At 36.0% G+C, this 21,989-nt stretch overlaps 1 protein-coding gene across 2 annotated transcripts in view; it reads right to left on the bottom strand.

The window, feature by feature from the left end:
- Positions 1–21,989, bottom strand: part of LOC306885396 (uncharacterized protein) — a 55,335-nt gene that overhangs the window by 27,326 nt on the left and 6,020 nt on the right. For both annotated transcript variants that reach the window (XM_079441867.1, XM_079441866.1), the window contains exon 5: positions 1–21,989. This exon is cut by the window's left edge. In XM_079441867.1, the coding sequence (XP_079297993.1) occupies positions 1–21,989 (21,989 nt within the window).

Here is a 21,989-nt window from a genome sequence, read left to right as displayed (position 1 = left end):
GTTCTTTGTCGATCTAGTTCTTCCATGGCTTGGTTTATCTCTGCCTTGGTTTTCTCCAGCTCAGATCTTTCTTCTTGGAGCAAGTCTTTGGAAGACTGAATTTCCTTTATTTGCTTCTCTGTCTTATCCATGAGCTCTTCCGCCTGTTGGTAGTCTGCTGGAATACCGCTAATGTCTAATTGCTTTTTAAATTTGGCTGCCATCTCTTCTGCACTCCATCTTTCATTCTTTGTCTTCTCAGGTAGTTTTTCCAAGTCTTCAGCTTGTCTTTGAAGGTCAGGTTTCATCCTCTCTAGTTCCTCCTCCTCATTTTCAAAGGTGTGTTTCTCAACTTTTAGATTCTTTAATTCTTTCTCAATATCCATTTTTTGCCTCTCCATAAGATCCAAATTTTTGGTCAAGATCTCTCTGTCTTTTTCAACCTGATCCTTTTCCTCCAGTAATTTTAGTCTCAGTTGTTCACAGGTCTCCTTTTCTTCCTCTAGACTGACCATATCTATCTCTATAGTTCTCTTCTGTGCCATCATTTCCACTCTTTCTCTTTCTACGTTGATCATTTCCGTCTTTGTGAATTCCATTAGATCATCAACCTCTCGTTGTAATAGATCAATGTCAGTTTGTCTCTGGTCCAGTTGCCTCATTTCCATCATGATTGTGTTTTTCAGTTCGTCCATTTCATGCTGTTGTTGTAAAATGTATTCCTGCAGCTTTGCAAGTTCACTTTCTCTGCAAGAAAGACTTTCATTCGCTTTTTGAATAGTCTCCACTTGTTTTGAGATGTTCACCCTCGTTTCTTCAAGAGCGTCTCTCTCTGTCCGCATCTCTTTGATTGTCATCTCATTCTTTTCTTGCTGTTCTGCAAGAAGTTTGTTGGCTTTAGCAATTTCTGTTTTGAATTTCTCTAAATCAGTCTTCTCCATTTCAAACTCAGTTGATTGCATTTGTTGATTAAATTTTTGAACGTTAATCTCCTCATTAAGGCTTTCAAGATTTCTTCTCTCTTCCTGAAGCTGAGCTGACATTTCTTCTAGCTTCTGTCTTTCGTTTTGCATGTCCTGCTTTTCCTTTTCAATGTGTTCAGCTTCTCTTTGCAGTTCAGCTCTCATCTGTTCCAGTTTGTCCTTTTCATCTTCAATAAACTTCTTCTCTAACATCATCTCCTGTTTATGAGGTAAATCCTCAACTTCAGGTAAGTCTGACTTTTGTCTCTCAACATCTGATTCTAATGCATCTTTTAAGTCCATTTCCAGCATCTGCTCCTTCAAGACACTTTTTCCATCTGGATCTGACATTTCTTTGTCTGTTAAAGATTTGACTACATCCACATCACTCTGTTGAAGAACCATTTCAGCCTCTGACTTCTCAAGCTGACTCTCTTCTGTTATGCCAAACCTCAGGTGATCAATATATTCTTGTTTTCTTTCGATGTCTGCCCACATTCTTTCAAGTTTTTCCTTTTCTATTCGTAACTCTTGCTTTTCATCTTCAAGTGCCATTTTTTCTTTTGTTATTTTCTCACTCTCTTGTTGTATCTCTGCCAGTGTGATCTCAATGTTTGTTTTTTGTTCAGAAAGCCGTTTTTCATGCTCTTCCTTGGTTTGAGACATCTCAGCTTTGGTTTTCTCTAGGTCAGACCGTTCCTTTCTAATCAAGTCTTTGCCTCTCTCAATTGCTTCTTGTTCCCTTTGTATTTCAGTATAGGTTTCATCCAGAATATCTCCCTTCTTTTTAATTTCCTCAATCAGATCATTAATTTCTTTCCTTTCTTTCAGGAGTTGAGCTGTCATTTCATTAAGCCTTTGTCTTTCATGTTGTGTTTGTAGTTTGATCTTCTCAGTCTCATGTGTTTCTCTTTGCAGGTCAGTTTTGATCTGTTTTATTACTTCCTTCTCATTCTCCAAAGCTTCTCTCTCAAGTTTGAGACTCTCTGAGTCTCTGTCTACATTAACTATTTTTTGTTGCAGATTTTCCATGTCTCTATTCAGCAGTTGTCTGTCATTTTCCAGTATTTCCTTTTCAGTCAATATCTCCATCATCTGAAGCTCAACATCTTCAGACTTCTTTCTCAGCTCAGTCATCATGTCCTGTTTTTCCCTGATCATTGCAGCTCTTTCACTTTGAATGTTGTTCTTTTCCTTTTCCACTTCACTTTGTTGTTCATAAACCTCTGCTTGTAGTTTCTCTAGTTCATCTTCTCTGAGTTTTATTTTCTCTTTCTCATTTTCAATATCATCAGTTTGTTTGGAGATGTTCAATCTCATTTGCTCAAGGTTGTTTTTCTCTCTTTGTAGATCTGCCATTAAAGACTCATTTGCAACTTTCATTTCATCCAGGATTTTATTATTTTTCTTTGTATGTTCAGCAAGATGAACTACATCTTCTCTCTCTTTCTGAAGTTCTTCAGCCATTTTTTCCAAAGTCTGTCTTTCATGTTGTGTTTCTTCTTTTAGCTTTCTGATATCATCTGCTTCTCTTTGCAGCTCAATCTTCATCTGTTCTAACTCGTTATTCTCGTCTTCAATCACTTGTTTCTGAAGTGTCATCATCTTTAGGTCTTCAGTCAGAACTTCTCTGCTTTGGTCTACATCATCTCTTTCTTTCTTCATTAGCTGTTTCTGTTCTTCAATCTCTTGTTTATCTTTATCTAGTCGTCTTCTTTCATTCCTTATTTTTTCCATAATATCATTGACTTCTGCCTGTTGTTTGTCTAGCTCAGATTGTTTCAGATCAAGCTGACTTCTGTCTTGTATTATAAAGTTTCTGTCATTGTCTTGTTCCTGTTTCTGATTATGAATTTCAGTTTTCAGTTGTTCAAGTTCATGCTGGTTTTGTCTCATTTGTTCCTCTTGATTTTTAATATCATGCATCTGTCTTGTGATGGTCTCATTCATCTCCTTTAGGGTGTCTCTCTCTTTCTGTATCTCGGCCAGTGTGATTTCTTTCTTTTCTCTTTCTTTTTCAAGATCCTCATTGGCTTTAGCAAGTTCACTTTTGATTTTATTAAGATCGTGTTTTTCCATCTCAATCGTGTCTCTATCAGATTGAATTTCTGTAGTTTTCAGTTCAATTTCTTTGTTCATTTCCTCCAAGACCATGCCTTTTCTTTTTGTCTCCTCAATGAGATTATCAATTTCTTCTTTCTCTTTCTGGAGTTGAGCTGTCATCTCCTCCAGTTTTTGTCTTTCATGTTGTGTTTGCAGTTTGATCTTCTCAAACTCTTGTGTCTCTCTTTGCAGGTCAGTTTTGATCTGTTGTATTACTTCCTTCTCGTTCTCCAAAGCTTCTTTCTCAAGTTTCAGACTCTCTGAGTCTCTGTCTACATTAACTAGTTTTTGTTGCAGATTTTCCATGTCTCTATTCAGCAGTTGTCTGTCATTTTCCAGCATTTCCTTTTCAGCCAATAGCTCCTTCATCTGAAGCTCAACATCGTCAGACTTCTTTCTCAGCTCAGTCATCATATCCTGTTTTTCCCTGATCATTGCAGCTCTTTCAGTTTCGATGTTGTTCTTTCCCTTTACAATTTCACTTTGTTGTTCATGAATCTCTGCTTGTAGTTGATCTAGTTCATCTTGTCTGAGTCTTATTTTCTCTTTCTCATTTTCAAGATCATTAGTTTGTTTAGAGATGTTCACTCTCATTTGCTCAAGGTTGTTTTTCTCTCTTTGGAGATCTGCCATTAAAGACTCATTTGCAGCTTTCATTTCATCCAGGATTTTATTATTTTTCTTTGTATGTTCAGCAAGATGAACTATATCTTCTCTCTCTTTCTGAAGTTCTTCAGCCATTTTTTCCAAAGTCTGTCTTTCATGTTGTGTTTCTTCTTTTAGCTTTCTGATATCATCTGCTTCTCTTTGCAGCTCAATCTTCATCTGTTCTAACTCGTTATTCTCGTCTTCAATCACTTGTTTCTGAAGTGTCATCATCTTTAGGTCTTCAGACAGATCTTCTCTGCTTTGGTCTACATCATCTCTTTCTTTCTTTATTAGCTGTTTCTGTTCTTCAATCTCTTGTTTATCTTTATCTAGTTGGCTTCTCTCATTCCTCATTTTTTCCATAATATCATTGACTTCTGCCTGTTGTTTGTCTAGCTCAGATTGTCTTAGATCAAGCTTACTTCTGTCTTGTATTATAATATATCTATCATTGTCTGTTTCTCTCTGCAGATCCTGAATTTCACTGTGCAGTTGCTCAAGTTCATGCTGTTTTTGTCTCATTTGTTCCTCTTGATTTTTAATATCATGTATTTGTCTTGTGATGTTCTCATTCATCTCCTTTAGGGTGTCTCTCTCTTTCTGTGTCTCTGCCAGTATGAATTCTTCCTTTTCTGCTTGCTCAGCAAATTGCTTTTCAAGATCTTCTTTGATTTGAGCAAGTTCGTGTTTGGTTTTCTCAAGATCATGTTTTTCCTTGTCAAGCATATCTCTATCAGATTGAATGGCTTTAGTTTTCACTTCAATTTCTGTGTTCATTTCATCCAAGACCACGTATTTTCTTTTTGTCTCCTCAATGAGATTATCAATTTCTTCTTTCTCTTTCTGGAGTTGAGCTGTCATTTCCTTCAGTTTTTGTCTTTCATGTTGTGTTTGTAGTTTGATCTTCTCAAACTCTTGTGTTTCTCTTTGCAGGTCAGTTTTGATCTGTTTTATTACTTCCTTCTCGTTCTCCAAAGCTTCTCTGTCAAGTATCAGACTCTCTGAGTCTCTGTCTACATTAACTAGTTTTTGTTGCAATATTTCCATGTCTCTCTTCAGCAGTTGTCTATCATTTTCCAACATTTCCTTTTCAGTCAATATCTCCTTCATCTGAAGCTCAACATCTTCAGACTTCTTTCTCAGCTCAGTCATCATGTCCTGTTTTTCCCTGATCATTGCAGCTCTTTCACTTTCAGTGTTGTTCTTTTCCTTTTTCAGTTCACTTTGTTGTTTATAAACCTCTACTTGTAGTTTCTCTAGTTCATCTTCTCTGAGTTTTATTTTCTCTTTCTCATTTTCAATATCATCAGTTTGTTTGGAGATGTTCAATCTCATTTGCTCAAGGTTGTTTTTCTCTCTTTGTAGATCTTCCATTGAAGACTCATTTGCAGCTATCATTTCATCCAGAATCTCATTTTTTCTCTTTGTATCTTCAACAAAATGAACGATATCTTCTCTCTCTTTCTTAAGTTCTTCTTTTAGCTTTCTGATATCATCTGCTTCTCTTTGCAGCTCAATCTTCATCTGTTCTAACTTGTTATTCTCATCTTCAATCACTTGTTTCTGAAGTGTCATTATCTTTAGGTCTTCAGTCAGATCTTCTCTGCTTTGGTCTACATCATCTCTTTCTTTCTTCATTAGCTGTTTCTGTTCTTCAATCTCTTGTTTATCTTTATCTAGTTTGCTTCTCTCATTCCTCATTTTTTCCATAATATCATTGACTTCTGCCTGTTGTTTGTCTAGCTCATATTGTCTCAGATCAAGCTGACTTCTGTCTTTTATTATAATGTTTCTGTCATTGTCTGTTTCTCTCTGCAGATCCTGAATTTCACTGTGCAGTTGCTCAAGTTCATGCTGTTTTTGTCTCATTTGTTCCTCTTGATTTTTAATATCATGTGTTTTTCTTGTGATGGTCTCATTCATCTCCTTTAGGGTGTCTCTCTCTTTCTGTGTCTCTGCCAGTATGAATTCTTCCTTTTCTGCTTGCTCAGCAAATTGCTTTTCAAGATCTTCTTTGATTTGAGCAAGTTCGTGTTTGGTTTTCTCAAGATCGTGTTTTTCCATCTCAATCGTGTCTCTATCAGATTGAATTTCTGTAGTTTTTAGTTCAATTTCTTTGTTCATTTCCTCCAAGACCATGCCTTTTCTTTTTGTCTCCTCAATGAGATTATCAATTTCTTCTTTCTCTTTCTGGAGTTGAGCTGTCATCTCCTCCAGTTTTTGTCTTTCATGTTGTGTTTGCAGTTTGATCTTCTCAAACTCTTGTGTCTCTCTTTGCAGGTCAGTTTTGATCTGTTGTATTACTTCCTTCTCGTTCTCCAAAGCTTCTTTCTCAAGTTTCAGACTCTCTGAGTCTCTGTCTACATTAACTAGTTTTTGTTGCAGATTTTCCATGTCTCTATTCAGCAGTTGTCTGTCATTTTCCAGCATTTCCTTTTCAGCCAATAGCTCCTTCATCTGAAGCTCAACATCGTCAGACTTCTTTCTCAGCTCAGTCATCATATCCTGTTTTTCCCTGATCATTGCAGCTCTTTCAGTTTCGATGTTGTTCTTTCCCTTTACAATTTCACTTTGTTGTTCATGAATCTCTGCTTGTAGTTGATCTAGTTCATCTTGTCTGAGTCTTATTTTCTCTTTCTCATTTTCAAGATCATTAGTTTGTTTAGAGATGTTCACTCTCATTTGCTCAAGGTTGTTTTTCTCTCTTTGGAGATCTGCCATTAAAGACTCATTTGCAGCTTTCATTTCATCCAGGATTTTATTATTTTTCTTTGTATGTTCAGCAAGATGAACTATATCTTCTCTCTCTTTCTGAAGTTCTTCAGCCATTTTTTCCAAAGTCTGTCTTTCATGTTGTGTTTCTTCTTTTAGCTTTCTGATATCATCTGCTTCTCTTTGCAGCTCAATCTTCATCTGTTCTAACTCGTTATTCTCGTCTTCAATCACTTGTTTCTGAAGTGTCATCATCTTTAGGTCTTCAGACAGATCTTCTCTGCTTTGGTCTACATCATCTCTTTCTTTCTTCATTAGCTGTTTCTGTTCTTCAATCTCTTGTTTATCTTTATCTAGTTGGCTTCTCTCATTCCTCATTTTTTCCATAATATCATTGACTTCTGCCTGTTGTTTGTCTAGCTCAGATTGTCTTAGATCAAGCTTACTTCTGTCTTGTATTATAATATATCTATCATTGTCTGTTTCTCTCTGCAGATCCTGAATTTCACTGTGCAGTTGCTCAAGTTCATGCTGTTTTTGTCTCATTTGTTCCTCTTGATTTTTAATATCATGTATTTGTCTTGTGATGTTCTCATTCATCTCCTTTAGGGTGTCTCTCTCTTTCTGTGTCTCTGCCAGTATGAATTCTTCCTTTTCTGCTTGCTCAGCAAATTGCTTTTCAAGATCTTCTTTGATTTGAGCAAGTTCGTGTTTGGTTTTCTCAAGATCATGTTTTTCCTTGTCAAGCATATCTCTATCAGATTGAATGGCTTTAGTTTTCACTTCAATTTCTGTGTTCATTTCATCCAAGACCACGTATTTTCTTTTTGTCTCCTCAATGAGATTATCAATTTCTTCTTTCTCTTTCTGGAGTTGAGCTGTCATTTCCTTCAGTTTTTGTATTTTATCTTGTGTTTGTAGTTTGATCTTCTCAGTCTCTTGTGTGTCTCTTTGCAGGTCAGTTTTGATCTGTTTTATTACTTCCTTCTCGTTCTCCAAAGCTTCTCTGTCAAGTATCAGACTCTCTGAGTCTCTGTCTACATTAACTAGTTTTTGTTGCAATATTTCCATGTCTCTCTTCAGCAGTTGTCTATCATTTTCCAACATTTCCTTTTCAGTCAATATCTCCTTCATCTGAAGCTCAACATCTTCAGACTTCTTTCTCAGCTCAGTCATCATGTCCTGTTTTTCCCCGATCATTGCAGCTTTTTGAGTTTCAGCAATGCTTTTCTCATTCTTTGCTATCTCCACAATGCCATGCAGCTCCTTCTGTTGTTTTTGTATTTCAGTCTCTCTTATTTCAAGCTGCTGCTTCTCAGTCATGATGATTTCTTTGAGGTTTTTCATTTCATTTTGTTGTTTATGAATCTCTGCTTGTAGTTGCTCTAGTTCATCTTGTCTGAGTCTAATTTTCTCTTTCTTACTTTCAAGATCATCAGTTTGTTTGGAGATGTTCAATCTCATTTGCTCAAGGTTGTTTTTCTCTTTTTGTAGATCTGCCATTGAAAACTCATTTGCAACTTTCATTTCATACAGAATTTCATGTTCCTTCTTTGTATCTTCAGTAAGATGATCAATTTCTTCTCTCTCTTTGTGAAGTTGAGCTGTCATTTCATTAAGCCTTTGTCTTTCATCTTGTGTTTGTAGTTTGATCTTCTCAATCTCTTGTGTCTCTCTCTGCAGGTCAGTTTTGATCTGTTTTATTACTTCCACCTCGTTCTCCAAAGCTTCTCTCTCAAGTTTCAGACTCTCTGAGTCTCTGTCTACATTAACTAGTTTTTGTTGCAGATTTTCCATGTCTCTATTCAGCAGTTGTCTGTCATTTTCCAGCATTTCCTTTTCAGACAATAGCTCCTTCATCTGAAGCTCAACATCTTCAGACTTCTTTCTCAGCTCAGTCATCATGTCCTGTTTTTCCCTGATCATTGCAGCTCTTTCACTTACAATGTTGTTCTTTCCCTTTATAATTTCATTTTGTTGTTTATGAATCTCTGCTTGTAGTTGATGTAGTTCATCTTGTCTGAGTTTTATTTTCTCTTTCTCATTTTCAAGATCATCAGTTTGTTTGGAGATGTTCAATCTCATTTGCTCAAGGTTGTTTTTCTCTCTTTGGAGATCTGCCATTGAAAACTCATTTGCAACTTTCATTTCATCCAGAATCTCATGTTCCCTCTTTGCATCTTCAGTAAGATTAGCAATATCTTCTCTCTCTTTCTGAAGTTCCTCGGCCATCTTTTCCAAACTCTGTCTCTCATTTTGTGTTTCTTCTTTTAGCTTTCTAATATCATCAGCTTCTCTTTGCAGCTCAATCTTCATCTGTTCTATCTTGTTATTCTCGTCTTCAATCACTTGTTTCTGAAGTGTCATCATCTTTAGGTCTTCGGTCAGATCTTCTCTACTTTGGTCTACATCATCTCTTTCTTTCTTCAATTGCTGTTTCTGTTCTTCAATGTCATGTTTTTCTTTATCTAGTCGTCTTCTTTCATTCCTTATTTTTTCCATAATATCATTGACTTCTGCCTGTTGTTTGTCTAGCTCAGATTGTTTCAGATCAAGCTGACTTCTGTCTTTTATTATAATGTTTCTGTCATTGTCTTGTTCCTGTTTCTGATTATGAATTTCAGTTTTCAGTTGTTCAAGTTCATGCTGTTTTTGTCTCATTTGTTCCTCTTGATTTTTAATATCATGCATCTGTCTTGTGATGGTCTCATTCATCTCCTCTAGGTTGTCTCTCTCTTTCTGTATCTCTACTAGTATGATGTTTTGCTTTTCTCTTTCTTTTTCAAGATCCTCATTGGCTTTAGCAAGTTCACTTTTTATTTTCTCAAGTCCATGTTTTTCCTTCTCAATCGTGTCTCTATCAGATTGAATGGCTTTAATTTTCACTTCCATTTCTGTGTTCATTTCATCCAAGACCATGTCTTTTCTTCTTGTCTCCTCAATCAGATCATTCATTTCTTTCCTTTCATTCTGGAGTTGAGCTGTCATTTCATTAAGCCTTTGTCTTTCATGTTGTGTTTGTAGTTTGATCTTCTCAATCTCTTGTGTGTCTCTTTGCAGGTCAGTTTTGATCTGTTTTATTACTTCCTTCTCGTTCTCCAAAGCTTCTCTCTCAAGTTTCAGACTCTCTGAGTCTCTGTCTACATTAACTAGTTTTTGTTGCAGATTTTCCATGTCTCTATTCAGCAGTTGTCTATCATTTTCCAGCATTTCCTTATCAGCCAATAGCTCCTTCATCTGAAGCTCAACATCTTCAGACTTCTTTCTCAGCTCAGTCATCATGTCCTGTTTTTCCCTGATCATTGCAGCTCTTTCACTTTCAGTGTTGTTCTTTTCCTTTTTCAGTTCACTTTGTTGTTTATAAACCTCTACTTGTAGTTTCTCTAGTTCATCTTCTCTTAGTTTTATTTTCTCTTTCTCATTTTCAATATCATCAGTTTGTTTGGAGATGTTCAATCTCATTTGCTCAAGGTTGTTTTTCTCTCTTTGTAGATCTGCCATTGAAAACTCATTTGCAACTTTCATTTCATCCAGAATCTCATTTTTTCTCTGTGTTTCTTCAGCAAGATGAACTACATCTTCTCTCTCTTTCTTAAGTTCTTCAGCCATATTTTCCAAACTCTGTCTCTCATTTTGTGTTTCTTCTTTTAGCTTTCTGATATCATCTGCTTCTCTTTGCAGCTCAATCTTCATCTGTTCTAACTTGTTATTCTCATCTTCAATCACTTGTTTCTGAAGTGTCATCATCTTTAGCTCTTCAGTCAGAACTTCTCTGCTTTGGTCTACATCATCTCTTTCTTTCTTCATTAGCTGTTTCTGTTCTTCAATCTCTTGTTTATCTTTATCTAGTCGTCTTCTTTCATTCCTTATTTTTTCCATAATATCATTGACTTCTGCCTGTTGTTTGTCTAGCTCAGATTGTTTCAGATCAAGCTGACTTCTGTCTTGTATTATAAAGTTTCTGTCATTGTCTTGTTCCTGTTTCTGATTATAAATTTCAGTTTGCAGTTGTTCGAGTTCATGTTGTTTTTGTCTCATTTGTTCCTCTTGATTTTTAATATCATGCATCTGTCTTGTGATGGTCTCATTCATCTCCTCTAGGTTGTCTCTCTTTTTCTGTATCTCTGCCAGTATGATTTCTTTATTTTCTCTTTCTTTTTGAAGACCCTCATTGGCTTTATCAAGTTCACTTTTGATTTTCTTAAGATTGTGTTTTTCCATCTCAATCGTGTCTCTATCAGATTGAATTTCTGTAGTTTTCAGTTCAATTTCTTTGTTCATTTCCTCCAAGACCATGCCTTTTCTTTTTGTCTCCTCAATCAGATTGTCAATTTCTTCTTTCTCTTTCTGGAGTTGAGCTGTCATCTCCTCCAGTTTTTGTCTTTCATGTTGTGTTTGTAGTTTGATCTTCTCAATCTCTTGTGTTTCTCTTTGCAGGTCAGTTTTGATCTGTTTTATTACTTCCACCTCGTTCTCCAAAGCTTCTTTCTCAAGTTTCAGACTCTCTGAGTCTCTGTCTACATTAACTAGTTTTTGTTGCAGATTTTCCATGTCTCTATTCAGCAGTTGTCTGTCATTTTCCAGCATTTCCTTTTCAGCCAATAGCTCCTTCATCTGAAGCTCAACATCGTCAGACTTCTTTCTCAGCTCAGTCATCATATCCTGTTTTTCCCTGATCATTGCAGCTCTTTCAGTTTCGATGTTGTTCTTTCCCTTTACAATTTCACTTTGTTGTTCATGAATCTCTGCTTGTAGTTGATGTAGTTCATCTTGTCTGAGTTTTATTTTCTCTTTCTCATTTTCAATATCATCAGTTTGTTTAGAGATGTTCAATCTCATTTGCTCAAGGTTGTTTTTCTCTCTTTGGAGATCTGCCATTGAAAACTCATTTTCAACTTTCATTTCATCCAGAATCTCATTTTTTCTCTGTGTATCTTCAGCAAGATGAACTATATCTTCTCTCTCTTTCTTAAGTTCTTCAGCCATATTTTCCAAACTCTGTCTCTCATTTTGTGTTTCTTCTTTTAGCTTTCTGATATCATCTGCTTCTCTTTGCAGCTCAATCTTCATCTGTTCTAACTTGTTATTCTCATCTTCAATCACTTGTTTCTGAAGTGTCATCATCTTTAGGTCTTCAGTTAGATCTTCTCTGCTTTGGTCTACATCATCTCTTTCTTTCTTCAATTGCTGTTTCTGTTCTTCAATCTCTTGTTTATCTTTATCTAGTCGTCTTCTTTCATTCCTTATTTTTTCCATAATATCATTGACTTCTGCCTGTTGTTTGTCTAGCTCAGATTGTTTCAGATCAAGCTGACTTCTGTCTTGTATTATAATGTTTCTGTCATTGTCTTGTTCCTGTTTCTGATTATAAATTTCAGTTTTCAGTTGTTCGAGTTCATGTTGTTTTTGTCTCATTTGTTCCTCTTGATTTTTAATATCATGCATCTGTCTTGTGATGGTCTCATTCATCTCCTCTAGGTTGTCTCTCTTTTTCTGTATCTCTGCCAGTATGATTTCTTTATTTTCTCTTTCTTTTTGAAGACCCTCATTGGCTTTATCAAGTTCACTTTTGATTTTCTTAAGATCGTGTTTTTCCATCTCAATCGTGTCTCTATCAGATTGAATTTCTGTAGTTTTCAGTTCAATTTCTTTGTTCATTTCCTCCAAGACCATGCCTTTTCTTTTTGTCTCCTCAATCAGATTGTCAATTTCTTCTCTCTCTTTCTGGAGTTGAGCTGTCATCTCCTCCAGTTTTTGTCTTTCATGTTGTGTTTGTAGTTTGATCTTCTCAATCTCTTGTGTTTCTCTTTGCAGGTCAGTTTTGATCTGTTTTATTACTTCCACCTCGTTCTCCAAAGCTTCTTTCTCAAGTTTCAGACTCTCTGAGTCTCTGTCTACATTAACTAGTTTTTGTTGCAGATTTTCCATGTCTCTATTCAGCAGTTGTCTGTCATTTTCCAGCATTTCCTTTTCAGCCAATAGCTCCTTCATCTGAAGCTCAACATCGTCAGACTTCTTTCTCAGCTCAGTCATCATATCCTGTTTTTCCCTGATCATTGCAGCTCTTTCAGTTTCGATGTTGTTCTTTCCCTTTACAATTTCACTTTGTTGTTCATGAATCTCTGCTTGTAGTTGATCTAGTTCATCTTGTCTGAGTTTTATTTTCTCTTTCTCATTTTCAATATCATCAGTTTGTTTAGAGATGTTCAATCTCATTTGCTCAAGGTTGTTTTTCTCTCTTTGGAGATCTGCCATTAAAGATTCATTTGCAGCTTTCATTTCATCCAGAATCTCATTTTTTCTCTGTGTATCTTCAGCAAGATGAACTATATCTTCTCTCTCTTTCTTAAGTTCTTCAGCCATCTTTTCCAAACTCTGTCTCTCATTTTGTGTTTCTTCTTTTAGCTTTCTGATATCATCTGCTTCTCTTTGCAGCTCAATCTTCATCTGTTCTAACTTGTTATTCTCATCTTCAATCACTTGTTTCTGAAGTGTCATCATCTTTAGGTCTTCAGTCAGATCTTCTCTGCTTTGGTCTACATCATCTCTTTCTTTCTTCATTAGCTGTTTCTGTTCTTCAATCTCTTGTTTATCTTTATCTAGTTGGCTTCTCTCATTCCTCATTTTTTCCATAATATCATTGACTTCTGCCTGTTGTTTGTCTAGCTCAGATTGTCTCAGATCAAGCTGACTTCTGTCTTGTATTATAATATTTCTATCATTGTCTGTTTCTCTCTGCAGATCCTGAATTTCACTGTGCAGTTGCTCAAGTTCATGCTGTTTTTGTCTCATTTGTTCCTCTTGATTTTTAATATCATGTATTTGTCTTGTGATGTTCTCATTCATCTCCTTTAGGGTGTCTCTCTCTTTCTGTGTCTCTGCCAGTATGAATTCTTCCTTTTCTGCTTGCTCAGCAAATTGCTTTTCAAGATCTTCTTTGATTTGAGCAAGTTCGTGTTTGGTTTTCTCAAGATCGTGTTTTTCCATCTCAATCGTGTCTCTATCAGATTGAATTTCTGTAGTTTTTAGTTCAATTTCTTTGTTCATTTCCTCCAAGACAATGCCTTTTCTTTTTGTCTCCTCAATGAGATTATCAATTTCTTCTTTCTCTTTCTGGAGTTGAGCTGTCATTTCCTCCAGTTTTTGTATTTTATCTTGTGTTTGTAGTTTTATCTTCTCAAACTCTTGTGTTTCTCTTTGCAGGTCAGTTTTGATCTGTTTTATTACTTCCTTCTCGTTCTCCAAAGTTTCTCTCTCAAGTTTCAGACTCTCTGAGTCTCTGTCTACATTAACTAGTTTTTGTTGCAGATTTTCCATGTCTCTATTCAGCAGTTGTCTATCATTTTCCAACATTTCCTTTTCAGTCAATATCTCCTTCATCTGAAGCTCAACATCTTCAGACTTCTTTCTCAGCTCAGTCATCATGTCCTGTTTTTCCCTGATCATTGCAGCTTTTTGAGTTTCAGCAATGCTTTTCTCATTCTTTGCTATCTCCACAATGTCATGCAGCTCCTTCTGTTGTTTTTGTATTTCAGTCTCTCTTATTTCAAGCTGCTGCTTCTCAGTCATGATGATTTCTTTGAGGTTTTTCATTTCACTTTGTTGTTTATGAATCTCTACTTGTAGTTGCTCTAGTTCATCTTGTCTGAGTCTAATTTTCTCTTTCTTACTTTCAAGATCATCAGTTTGTTTGGAGATGTTCAATCTCATTTGCTCAAGGTTGTTTTTCTCTCTTTGTAGATCTGCCATTGAAAACTCATTTGCAACTTTCATTTCATCCAGAATCTCATGTTCCCTCTTTGCATCTTCAGTAAGATTAGCAATATCTTCTCTCTCTTTCTGAAGTTCTTCAGCCATCTTTTCCAAACTCTGTCTCTCATTTTGTGTTTCTTCTTTTAGCTTTCTAATATAATCTGCTTCTCTTTGCAGCTCAATCTTCATCTGTTCTAACTTGTTTTTCTCATCTTCAGTCACTTGTTTCTGAAGTGTCATCATCTTTAGGTCTTCAGACAGATCTTCTCTGCTTTGGTCTACATCATCTCTTTCTTTCTTCAATTGCTGCTTCTGTTCTTCAATGTCATGTTTTTCTTCATCTAGTCGACTTCTCTCTTTCCTAATTTTTTCCATAATATCATTGACTTCTGCCTGTTGTTTGTCTAGCTCAGATTGTCTTAGATCAAGCTGACTTCTGTCTTTTATTATAATGTTTCTGTCATTGTCTTGTTCCTGTTTCTGATTATGAATTTCAGTTTTCAGTTGTTCAAGTTCATGCTGTTTTTGTCTCATTTGTTCCTCTTGATTTTTAATATCATGCATCTGTCTTGTGATGGTCTCATTCATCTCCTCTAGGTTGTCTCTCTCTTTCTGTATCTCTACTAGTATGATGTTTTGCTTTTCTCTTTCTTTTTCAAGATCCTCATTGGCTTTAGCAAGTTCACTTTTTATTTTCTCAAGTTCATGTTTTTCCTTCTCAATCGTGTCTCTATCAGATTGAATGACTTTAGTTTTCACTTCAATTTCTGTGTTCATTTCATCCAAGACCATGTCTTTTCTTCTTGTCTCCTCAATCAGATCATTAATTTCTTTCCTTTCTTTCTGGAGTTGAGCTGTCATTTCATTAAGCCTTTGTCTTTCATGTTGTGTTTGTAGTTTGATCTTCTCAATCTCTTGTGTCTCTCTTTGCAGGTCAGTTTTGATCTGTTTTATTACTTCCACCTCATTCTCCAAAGCTTCTCTCTCAAGTTTCAGACTCTCTGAGTCTCTGTCTACATTAACTAGTTTTTGTTGCAGATTTTCCATGTCTCTATTCAGCAGTTGTCTGTCATTTTCCAGCATTTCCTTATCAGCCAATAGCTCCTTCATCTGAAGCTCAACATCTTCAGACTTCTTTCTCAGCTCAGTCATCATGTCCTGTTTTTCCCTGATCATTGCAGCTCTTTCACTTACAATGTTGTTATTTCCCTTTATAATTTCATTTTTTTGTTTATGAATCTCTGCTTGTAGTTGATCTAGTTCATCTTGTCTGAGTTTTATTTTCTCTCTCTCATTTTCAAGATCATCAGTTTGTTTGGAGATGTTCAATCTCATTTGCTCAAGGTTGTTTTTCTCTCTTTGGAGATCTGCCATTAAAGATTCATTTGCAGCTTTCATTTCATCCAGAATCTCATTTTTTCTCTGTGTATCTTCAGCAAGATGAACGATATCTTCTCTCTCTTTCTGAAGTTCTTCAGCCATATTTTCCAAAGTCTGTCTCTCATTTTGTGTTTCTTCTTTTAGCTTTCTGATGTCATCAGCTTCTCTTTGCAGCTCAATCTTCATCTGTTCTAACTTGTTGTTCTCATCTTCAATCACTTGTTTCTGAAGTGTCATTATCTTTAGGTCTTCAGTCAGAACTTCTCTGCTTTGGTCTACATCATCTCTTTCTTTCTTCATTAGCTGTTTCTGTTCTTCCATCTCTTGTTTTTCTTTATCTAGTCGACTTCTCTCATTCCTCATTTTTTCCATAATATCATTGACTTCTGCCTGTTGTTTGTCTAGCTCAGATTGTCTCAGATCAAGCTGACTTCTGTCTTGTATTATAATATTTCTATCATTGTCTATTTCTCTCTGCAGATCCTGAATTTCACTGTGCAGTTGCTCAAGTTCATGCTGTTTTTTTCTCATTTGTTCCTCTTGATTTTTAATATCATGTATTTGTCTTGTGATGTTCTCATTCATCTCCTTTAAGGTGTCTCTATCTTTCTGTGTCTCTGCCAGTCCGATTTCTTTCTTTTCTGCTTGCTCAGCAAATTCCTTTTCAAGATCTTCTTTGATTTTATCAAGTTCATGTTTGGTTTTCTCCAGTTCATGTTTTTCCTTCTCAATCATGACTCTATCAGATTGAATAGCTTTAGCTTTCACTACAGTTTCTGTGTTCATTTCATCCAAGACAATGCCTTTTCTTTTTGTCTCCTCAATCAGATTGTCAATTTCTTCTTTCTCTTTCTGGAGTTGAGCTTTCATCTCCTCCAGTTTTTGTGTTTCATGTTGTGTTTGTAGTTTGATCTTCTCAATCTCTTGTGTCTCTCTTTGCAGGTCAGTTTTGATCTGTTTTATTACTTCCTTCTCGTTCTCCAAAGCTTCTCTCTCAAGATTCAGACTCTCTGAATCTCTGTCTACGTTAACTAGTTTTTGTTGTAGTTTTTCCATGTCTCTCTTCAGCAGTTGTCTATCATTTTCCAACATTTCCTTTTCAGTCAATAGCTCTTTCATCTGAAGCTCAACATCTTCAGTCTTGTTTTTCAGCTCAGTCATCATGTCCTGTTTTTCCCTGATGTCTTTTTGCAGATTTTCTAATGTGGACTCATGCAATACTTTCATTTCATTCAGTATCTCATTGTTTCTCTTTGTATCTTCAGCAAGATGAACAATATCTTCTTTCTCCTCCTGAAGTTGTTCAGCCATCTTTTCCAAACTCTGTCTTTCGATTTGTGTTTCTTCTTTTAGCCTTCTCATATCTTCAGTTTGTCTTTGCAGGTCTATCTTCATCTGTTCTACATATTGAAGCTCCTTTATCTCTTTGTCTAGGGTTGCTCTTTTTTTGTCTATGTCAGCATTGTATGTTTTCAACATTTGGGTCCTTTCCTCAATTAATTCTTTTTCATTATTCAGTTCTACCTTCAAGACCTCCAGTTCAGTCTCCATTTGGTGTTTCTGTGCTAGCATTTCAGACTTCTCTTTCTCAATATAAGCTTTTTCTCCTGTTGTAAATTCCATGATTTCATTTACTTTTCTCTCATTTTGATCTATTTCAGTTTTCTTCTTTTCAAGTCTGTCTTTTTCCATTGTGAGACCTTTTCGTGAGGCTTCCATTTCATCTTGCTGTCTATGAATTAGAGCTTGGAGTTGTTCAAGTTCAGTCTCTCTCAGACTCATTTGTTGTCTCTCATTTGCAATGTTGTCCTGTTGCTCTGAAATACTATCTCTCAGTAGAAAAAGCATGTATTTTTCTTTCTGTATTTCTGCTAGTGTGATCTTGTTCTTTTCTCTTTCTTCAACGAGCTGGGTTTCAAGATCCTCCTTATCTCTGTCTTTAAGTTGGGTTGTTGCTTCCTTAAGCTTCTGTCTTTCATTTTGTGTCTCTACTTTTATCTTTTCAATATCTTCAGCTTCTCTTTTTAGATCAGATTTTATCTGCTCAATCTTATCTTTCTCATCCTCAATCATTTGTTTCTGAAGCTTAATATTTTCCAACTCTTTCACCACATCAAGTTTTGTTTGTTCCAAAGTTTCCATGTCTGTTTTTATGCTTTTCCTGCAGTTGTCAATTCCTTCCTTTACATCACACAACTCCTTTCTGAGCAGCTCTAACTTTTCACTCTCCATTTTTAGTTCTTGCCTCAAATTTACCTCCATATGTTGTTTTTGATGCATTAATTCTGCCTTTTCTCTCTCAATATCATCTCTCTCCTTTTTAATCTGTTCTTTGATTTCATCTATCTCTTTTTTCTGTTCATCTATTTGAACATTAATGTCTTTCAGCCCACTCTTCTCTAGTGCAATCATCACCTTCTGCTCATCTATCTCTGTTTGCTCTTTCAGAATTTCCATTTTTAGACTTTGCAGCTTTGCTTGTTTGTATCTTGTTTGTTCAATGTCCTTTTCTAGATCATCTCTCTGTTGTGATATGTTCATTCTTAACTGCTCAAGAATGTGTTTCTCTTTCTGTATCTCTGCCAATGTTACCTCATTTTGTCTTTTATGTGATTCAGTTTGGTTGTCAAGATCCTCTTTAGCTATCTCTGCTTTAGTTTTCTCCAGGTCAGACTTGTCCTTTTTAAGAGTGTCACTATCAGATTTAATTGTTTGTTTTTGTTTTCTTAGATCTCCTTCCTCTAATCTTATCCTGGCAAAATAAATATCTATATCTTCCTTTTCTTTTTGAAGTTTGATCGCCATTTCCTCAGCCTTCTGCCTATCATTTTCTATGTCTTGCCTTAGTTTAGCAATCATTTCCTTTTCTTGTTGGAGCTCATTTTTCATCTTATCAAATTCCTGCTTTTCTTTTCCAGTAAATTGTTTCTGGTAGTTTAAGGTCTCAAACTCCTCAGCTAAGATGGTCCTATTTTCTTTTATATCCTCTAGATCTTTGTTCAGTATTTGCCTGCTGTTTTCAATAGATTCTTTTTCTCTGAGAACTTCTTGTTTCATCAGCTCCACTGTTTCACTTTCCCTCTGCAGTTCTACTGCAATGTCATTCAGTCTTTGTCTTTCTTCAATTACATTAGTTCTATCTTTTTCAAGTCTGTCCATCACATTCTCTAATTCTTTCTTTTGCTTTTCCATTTCAGCCTGTCTTTCATTAAGCTGACTCTTCTCTTTCATGACAATATCCTGAATCTCTTCTATTTCTTTCTGTTGTGCATGAAGTTGTGATGTACGTATATTCAGTTCATTTTCTTGGTGTCTCATACTTTCTTTCACTGATTTAATATTATGCTCCTCTTGTGAAATGTTCATCTTCATTTGCTCAAGGGAATTTCTCTGCTTCTCCATCTCTGACCTATCAATATCATTCATTTTTCTCTTTTCAGCAAGATCTTCTTTTTCTCTAGCTATCTCTGTTTTGCTTTTCTCCACTTCACACTTCTGGTTTTCTAGTATATCTTTTTCAGTCTCAATGTCTTGCTTTTGTTTTTGTAGCTCAAGGCGTGTCCTCTCCAGAGCTTCCTTTCTGTCATTTCCCTCATGTTGAATTTGAACTGCCATGTCTTTTATACTCTGCTTTTCAGCAACCACCTCTTTCTTTATTCTCTCAATGTTGTCAGCCTCTTTCTGAAGGTCAGCTCTCACCTGCTGTATCTCTTTCTCAAAAGATTGCCTCTGTAACTGCAAGTTTTCAAATTCTTTGTGCAGTTTGGCTTTATTTTTCTTTATGTCTTCCTCATCCATTTCTAATGATTTCATGCGGCTTTCAAATACTTCTTTTTGCTCAATTAAATATTTCTTTTGGAGCTCCACATTTTCATATTTCACCCTCAGTTCTTCTCTCAAATTTTCCATTTCCTGTCTCTCTTTCTCCAGATCTGCCGCTTCTCTATCTCTTGCAGTCTTAACGCATTCTATTTGTTCATGTGCAACTGTCCATTGTTGATCTTGGTCAGCTTGCATCTGCTCAACTTGCATCTTTTCCATTCTTAAAATGCTCTTCAACTCATCTATTTGTTTTTGTTTGTTTTCAATCTCTGCTTCTTTTTGTTTCAGGTCATTTTCTCTCTGTCTTAAATTTTCTTTATCACTTTCAACAGTACACCTTTGATTTGAGATGGTTTCACTCATCTGTGCAAGATTGTCTCTTTCTTTCTCTATCTCTTCCAGTATTATAATGTTCTGTTCGTTTTGCTGAGCAAATTCATCTTTGAGATCTCTGAGATTAGACTTTTCCTGTTCTAGCACATCTCTCTCAGACTCAATACATCGCTTTTCTTTTTCAACCTCCATGTGAATCTCATCCAGAGCTTTTGACCTCTTTTCAATCTCTTCAACTAGACTATCAGTGTATTGTCTTTCTTTTTGAATTTTGGCTTCCTTATCTTTTACATTTGTTATCTCATTTTGAACAGCTTGTCTTAAATTTTCAATGACACTGGCTTCTTTTTGCAGATCAGCCTTCATGCCCTTCAGTATCTCAAATGCGTTTTCCTGCTTTTCTACATCAGCTTGCATTTTATCCAGGTCCTCTCTCTTTTTTTTGGTCTCCTCTGCAAAGCTCACAATGGCATCTCTCTCTTTCTGAAGTTGGACAGCAGTGTTTTTAAGTTTCTGTCTTTCAGCTAGTGTATCTTGTCTTAGCTTCTCAGTATCTTCAGCTACTTTTTGCAGCACAGATTCAGTCTGTTCCAACTTGCTTTTCTCTTCTGCAATACTTTGTCTTTGTAATTTTATCTCCTCTGCCTGACTACCCAAATTGATTTTCTTCTGCTCCAGATCTTCTATGTCTCTCATTAAAGCTATTCTGCAGTCCTCAATAAGTCGTTTCTCATTTAGTACCTCTTTTTTCACAAGCTCCACAGTTTCTAGTTCTCTGTTTAATGCATCTGTCAAGTTGCTCTCCATCTGCTGCTTCTGTTCCATTATAGCTGCCCTTTCTCTGTCAAGATTGTCTTTTTCATTTTGTGTGAACTGCCTGATGTCTTCCACCTGTTTTAGCTTTTCAGCTATTTCATCTTGGCTTTTCTGAAGTTGACTTTTTTGCATTAAAACTATATTCTGAATATCCTGCATGTCTTTTTGTTGTCTGTTAAGATCAGCCTGCATTTGCTGCAGTTCATTTTCTCTTTTCTTTATTTCGTCCTTCTCATTCTCAAAATCATCTTTTTGCTGTAAAATGAGTTCATTTATTTTCTCAAGAGTGTCTCTCTCCATTTTGATCTCCTTTAATGTCAGCTCATTCTCCTCTCTCAGGTTCTCTATATCTTTCTTTTCTCTCGCTATTTCTGCTTGTATTTGTTGCATATCACACATTTTCTTTTCTAGTTCCTCGCTCTCTTGTTTAAGCTGCTCTGCCCATTTCTGCATGCTCTGTCTTTCTTTTTGCACATCCTGTTTTAAGCTTTCGAGATCACTAGACTCTTTTTTCAGCTCATATTTCATGTTCTGTAACATTCTCTTTTCATCCTCTATCCTTTTTCTCTGAGCTTCTATGTCTTCTAGTTCTCTAGCAAAAGTGTCTTTTAGGTCAGCCTCCATGGTTTGCTTTTGTTTTTCTATATCCTGTCGAATGTGATTTAGGACATCTCTCGCTAGTTCTAATTCTGTTCTTATCTTGTCTTCTTTTTCTCTGCTTTCTGTTATCTCAGCCTGCAGGTCATCCCATCCTTTTTGTATTTCTAGCTTTGTCTTTTCCAGCTCATCTTTTGTTCGTTCTAGTTCCTGTTTTCGCAGCTCTAATTGTAACTCTGTTGCATTTTGTGTTGCAGTTTGCAGTGTGGCTTCATTCTTGCTAATTTTTATTTCTGTCAGTTGTCTCTCAGTTGTACTTTTTTGTGCAAGCAAGTCTTCTCTGAAATACTCCAGAGCTTGTCGCTCTTCATCCAGCTCCTCTGTAGTCAAGATCATCTGATATTTTCCTGTATCATACATCACATCAGTTTGGACTTGCACATCAACTTGTTTAATCTCCATCAATCTTGTTTTTTCCAATTCACATTTCTCTCTCTGTAGATTTACTTCCATACTCTCTAGTTCTTGTTTTCTTTGATCTAGCTGCTCTTTCTCTTCCCATATTATATCTAAACCTCTCTGATTTTCTTCTCTCTCTGATTGCAGCAGTCTTTCCCAGTTTTGTAGACTCACTCGTTTCTTTTCCATCTCTATTTCCTCCTCTTGTAATTTTGCCATCCTCTCTTCAGCTTCATTCTTTACTGCTTGTACATCCTCCTTTGTTTTCTCTAGTTCATGTTTCTCTTTTAAAATGATTTCTTTATATTGCTCCAGTTCTTGTCTTTCTCTCTGTATATCACTCACAAATTCTTCCACTTTAATGGCAGCTGGTTCTTCTGTTTTTGCATACTCCTGGCTCTCGGTTGGAATGATGGCTGGTTGAAC

The sequence above is a fragment of the Barbus barbus genome (assembly GCF_936440315.1).
Source record: "Barbus barbus genome assembly, chromosome: 19".
Lineage (NCBI taxonomy): Eukaryota > Metazoa > Chordata > Actinopteri > Cypriniformes > Cyprinidae > Barbus > Barbus barbus.
The sequence above is the reverse complement of the archived record's forward strand: the minus strand, read 5'-3'. Positions and strand labels throughout refer to the sequence as shown.